Source organism: Pteropus vampyrus, unplaced genomic scaffold, assembly GCF_000151845.1.
Source record: "Pteropus vampyrus isolate Shadow unplaced genomic scaffold, Pvam_2.0 Scaffold16, whole genome shotgun sequence".
NCBI lineage: Eukaryota > Metazoa > Chordata > Mammalia > Chiroptera > Pteropodidae > Pteropus > Pteropus vampyrus.
The window spans coordinates 11,094,532-11,099,814 of NW_011888797.1; the positions used below are offsets into that span (position 1 = coordinate 11,094,532).

At 59.6% G+C, this 5,283-nt stretch overlaps 1 protein-coding gene across 2 annotated transcripts in view; it reads left to right on the forward strand.

Moving 5' to 3' along the window:
* Positions 1-4,816, forward strand: part of PICK1 (protein interacting with PRKCA 1) — a 15,542-nt gene extending 10,726 nt beyond the window's left edge. For both annotated transcript variants that reach the window (XM_011387677.2, XM_011387682.2), the window contains exons 8-13: positions 413-475; positions 1,267-1,400; positions 1,793-1,885; positions 2,738-2,788; positions 3,344-3,488; positions 3,973-4,816. In XM_011387677.2, the coding sequence (XP_011385979.1) occupies positions 413-475; positions 1,267-1,400; positions 1,793-1,885; positions 2,738-2,788; positions 3,344-3,488; positions 3,973-4,247 (761 nt within the window). In that variant the 3' untranslated portion in view covers positions 4,248-4,816. The remainder of the gene's footprint in view (positions 1-412; positions 476-1,266; positions 1,401-1,792; positions 1,886-2,737; positions 2,789-3,343; positions 3,489-3,972) is intronic.
* The last annotated feature ends 467 nt before the right edge of the window (positions 4,817-5,283 follow it).

Consider the following 5,283-nt stretch of genomic DNA (forward strand, 5'->3'; position numbering starts at 1 on the left):
TGCTCTTCAGGAAGCAAAGCCCATAGGAAGTCTGTTCACCTCCTGCCCTGCAGAGCCCTGGTTCCCCTGTCTGCTGGGGGCTCCTTGTAGCTGGGGCTGGGGCTGGGGCTGGGGCTGGGGCTGGGGCTGGGGCTGGGGCTGGGCCTGGGGCTGGGGCTGGGGCTGGGCCTGGGCCTGAGCCTGGGCCTGAGCCTGAGCCTGAGCCTGAGCCTGAGCCTGAGCCTGAGCCTGAGCCTGAGCCTGAGCCTGAGCCTGAGCTTGCAACCCTGGGCCTAGTGGGCTGTGTGAAAAATCACTGAACCTGGGAATGGTGTAGGCCTCAGGGGTGGGGTGGAGGGTTGGAGGCCATGTTCTGGGCCAGTGTGGTCCCCACCCCATGCCCTGTTCCCCCTCGGTGTGGTCTCTCCCACAGGGATGACCGAACACACCAAGAACCTCCTACGAGCCTTTTATGAGCTGTCACAGACGCACCGGGGTAAGGGAGCCCCCAAACTTGCTACGTGACCCCAGGCAAATCCCTCTGCCTCTCTGGACTCAGGGCCCTCCGTTTGGCGAGGGTGTGGCCGAGCTGTTTGCTGGTGTCCTCATGCCTGTGCTCAGGCAGACACTACAGCATCTGGCTTTGGGCCAGCTTTGGGCTTGGCACTAGGTGCTGGGAGGTAGCAGTGCCTAGGGCCAGTGGGGAGCATCTTGACCAGCTGATGAACCAGACAGGGCACAGTCACTTGTCCGGGCCCCATCCTGTCTGTCTGCACTGCCAGTTATAGGGTACGAGGCCCTTCCTTATTCACGGTCTTGTTTCCTCCAAGTCCTTTAGCTGGACAGGACAGCTCCAGGTAATTCTGTTTTACAGTTGGGAAAGTGAAGCCCAGACAGATGGGATGGTCACACAGCTCCTAAGGAGAAGAGCTGACCCTAGGACCCAGGCATCCAGTTCCCAAACTGGCGCTCTGCCCTCAAACAATGCCACCTCCTCCAGCCCTGGCCCAGCCTTCTCCCACGGTCTGGTCGCTCAGGGGAATGAGGGCGGTGTAGATCAGCTCCTTCAGGCTATAGACCCAGCTTCCTTGGGGTGTAGACCCAGCTCTCTCAGAGATGTCAGCCCAGATCCTTCAGGGGTGTAGACCAGCTCCCTTGGGGCATAGACCCCGTGCAGACCTTGGTCTCCAGCCTGCCATACCCCTGCCTTGCTTCTCCCCCACAAATCCCTGGTTTCTCCATTAAGGGCCAGGTAGGGGCAGCCTTCAGGGCAAACTTGTCATGCAGCCTTTGGGGACGTGTTCTCCGTAATTGGGGTGCGGGAGCCCCAGCCAGCTGCGAGCGAGGCCTTTGTGAAGTTCGCCGACGCCCACCGCAGCATCGAGAAGTTTGGCATCCGGCTGCTGAAGACCATCAAGCCGGTAGGTCACATTGAGTGTGTGTATGTCAGCACGCTAGGGTAGAAAGGGGACACTGTCACGCAGGAAGGGTCCTGTACTGAGTTAGAACGCCTGAGTGCAAGTCCTACTTGGTCTCCTACACAGCCGGCTTTGGGGAAGTCACTCTGCCTCCTCGGCCTTGGTGTTGACCTCCAGGCTGGTTTGTGACCCTGTCTCCATCGCTGATTCGCAGCTTGCCCTCGGCCTGGCCTATCTTTTCATCCTTGAGATGAACATGGCCTTCTGGGAGCACGCTTTCACTCTGACAGCCTGAGTCCTGTAGGACTGATGCATCGGTGCCACCCTTTGTTACCCTGGCCAGCCTAATGCCCTGCCTGTGGGGGCCTCAGCATCGTCCCTCTCGCCCCTTCCAGATGCTGACGGATCTGAACACGTACCTCAACAAAGCCATTCCAGACACTCGCCTCACCATCAAGAAGTACCTGGACGTGAAGTTTGAATACCTTGTGAGTGATCTGCGACCTCTGGGGAGGGACAGGTCCAGCCTTCTGAGGTGACAGCCCACCTGGAGATTGGCCCTGCTTCTGTTGGCCGCACAATGGCAAGCAGGACAGGGCTGGAACCTGTCACAGCTGATTGAGGATGTGGGACCGGGGCCTGGGGAGGTGCTGGCGAATCGGACCACGATGTAGGCCGTGCACCGGGTGATCAGAGCTTTGGGGAGGCTGGGAGCCTGGGGGCGGGCAGAGCCCTCACTCCGGACCACTCTGACCCCTTGGTATTTTTTTGTCACTTTTAATAATAGGTTAGACTAGGTCATTGGTTATAAAGTGGGTGCCAAGGGACGTTCATGAGTTTTATGTTTAATAATTTTATGGTCAAAAGAGTTGAGGGAAAATGCTCTGTTAAGCAAATGAGGGTTCCTCTGCTGCAGGACTTCTCAGAGCCTTTGATTGGCCCATGTGCAGCGTGAGTCTACAAGGCTCTTCCCAAGCCCCTTTGACCATAGAACCCTTTTCTCCAGAGCATCTCTTGGGACTCGAGTTTGGTAAATGGTGGGCTACCTCTCAGGCCATTCTACCCTCCCAGATGAGTGCGCTCTCCCGTCTGCTGCCACCCCTCCCTGAGCCACTCCAAATAAGGCCGTTTCACCCTCTGTGTTCCTGAGCACTGCTGCCAGCCTCTCCCTGATGCGTCTCAGCTCATCCCAGCCAGGAGTCTGCAGGGCCCAGGAGGCCTGGCACAGCCGCTCCCCTGGGTGGCCTAGGGGCAGTGTGGCATGGGGGAAACTGGGGACATCAGGGTGGCCATCCAGGAGGTGCAGCCACTCTGACAGCCTGGCTTCACCTGTCCCACAGTCATACTGCCTGAAGGTGAAGGAGATGGACGACGAGGAATACAGCTGCATTGTGAGTGTCATGGGGTGAGGGGGACACAGCCGTGGGATCAGAAAGGCTCGGGGTATACAGTCTTCCTCCACCCACCTCACAGAGCCCCAAGAAAGTCCTGGGTCTGCCAGGGACACACAGACCAACCCAGGAGAGGCCTGAGGGTCTTGGTTGGGCTCATGTTCCTAGAGATTCAGGGCCACCCACCCCTCCCCGAGCCCAGTCCCGGACCAGCTGCACCCCCCCGCCACCCCACTTTGTGATGCAGGAAAAACTGACTTTTCTCACTTCTAAGAGGCCTTGTTTGTCTTTTTAATTTGTAACATTCTTTATATCAGGTCCGTTTTATGACTAAATGTTCATTTAATGTGGCGAGGTTTGGGTTTATTCGATTTTTCACAACACTATCACTAAATGCTTCTCGCAATCTCTCCATCTCGGAAACGAGGAGCCCTGGCAGCTTTGAAAAGTGCTGGGTAGTGCAGGGATGTGAACCTTCCTGCCCCGTCCCCATCCGTCCCAGAGCAGACCCCCCCATCCCAGCCAGGGTCCCTGATGTGCTCCTCCCTGCCCCAGGCCCTAGGGGAGCCCCTGTACCGTGTGAGCACAGGCAACTACGAGTACCGCCTGATCCTGCGCTGCCGTCAGGAGGCCCGCGCCCGCTTCTCCCAGATGCGCAAGGACGTGCTGGAGAAGGTGGAGCTGCTGGACCAGAAGCATGGTGAGGGGCCTGGGTGGCCGCCAGGGCCCTGACCGTCACGCCCTACCTCAGTCAGTCCCTCCACTGTCTTCGGTATGGTAGGGCGGAACCCGTCTTCTCCCCATTTCAGAGCTGGGGTCCCAGGGCCAGGCCATGCAGAGCTCTGAGTCAGACCCAAGATGGAGAGTCCTGGCAGGAGCACACCCACCTCCCTGGAGCCTGGCCTGGGTGGGACTGGTCCACGCCCCTGAGGCTCCATGGGTGCAGTCCACAGCCCATCCCCCTGGCAGGCTCCTCCATTCCCTGAGCTGGGAGCTGGAGACCTGGGTTCTGTATAGGGCTGGGCAGCCCTTTCTTCGCCCCCTCCCAGGGCACGAGGGCTCAGGGAGGTGCATGGTGGGGAGCCCAGGGCAGGGAGGAGGGCCCAGGCAGGCTTGGCGGGTCCTCTCCACGAGGCAGGCTGCCACGGCCCACTGGAGCCTGTCCGCCCGCCCTCCTGCCCCAGTCCAGGACATCGTGTTCCAGCTGCAGCGCTTCGTGTCCACCATGTCCAAATACTACAATGACTGCTACGCAGTGCTACGTGATGCTGACGTCTTCCCCATCGAGGTGGACCTGGCCCACACCACACTGGCCTACGGCCTCAGCCAGGACGAGTTCACTGACGGGGAGGATGAGGAAGATGAAGATGAGGAGGACACAGCAGCTGGAGAGCCATCCAGGGATGCGCGAGGGGCTGCCGGGCCCCTGGACAAAGGTGGAAGCTGGTGTGACTCCTAGTGCACCTACGGGGTACAGATCTGGGGGGTAGGGGGCGTGGGAGGATGACAGCAAGGGAGCGGGGCTGGACCGCCGTGCAACAGGGTGGCGCATAAAGGCCTGCTGGCTTGGGGCGCCTGCCTCCCTGCTCCTCTGTCCTAGCACAGCGACCCCGGGCTCCCTCCCAGGAAAGGCACCGGGGCCACGACCTGGGACCTGGACACTGGCCACTCCACCTTCCTTTCCCACCTCCCCAGCCGGAAGGTAGCTTGGTCTCTGGCCCTGCCCTGGGAAGGAGGGAGAAGGCAGAAAGGAAGAAGGGTTGGAGGTGGCAGGAAGTCCAGGATCCATTCCTGATGGGCACCTCTGCTGGCCCCACCTGGAGCCTGCCAGGAGTGGGGGCTGGGGCTGGACAGCCGGGGCTGGGGCCATTGTCTTGTGTACATCCTCACCTTGCTCCAGGCTGGCCCCAGCCCCGTCCACACTCACACCTCGGCGGCCTTTATTTATTTCATTCCCCTAGCTCAGCCACTTCCCTAGGGAGGGGCTGGACGCTGGGCCTGTATCGAATAAACACAAACCCAGATGGAGTCGGGCTCTTTGCAGTGGCCTCAGACCCTCCCCTCCTCACCCCCTCTCTGCCCCCTTGATCACAGGGGTGGGTGGGTGGCAGGGTTTATTTGCGTTCCCTTCGTGGCGTCACCGTTCCTCACAGCAGCGCTGTGGGTTAGGACTGTTGTCCCCCTTCACACGTGGGAAACTGAGGCTCAGAGAAGTATCTTGCTTAAGGCCACACTGTAGAGGGACAGAGTGGGATTTGAATGCAAATCCGCCAGGTGCAAAAGTCTCGACTTTTCCCTCTACCTCCCAGGCTTTGTGCGTTTTGGAGCCCTTTACATCTGCCCTCGTACTGATTCTTCAGTGCTTCTGGCCATGGACTAACCCTTTATTTGGGAAAGGGCAGGACAGACACTGAGTCAGGAGGGCCAAGGCCCCAAATAGAGAATGTTAAAGGCACCCTGGCCACTTCAGGTGCACCCCTCTGCCAGGGCTGTGG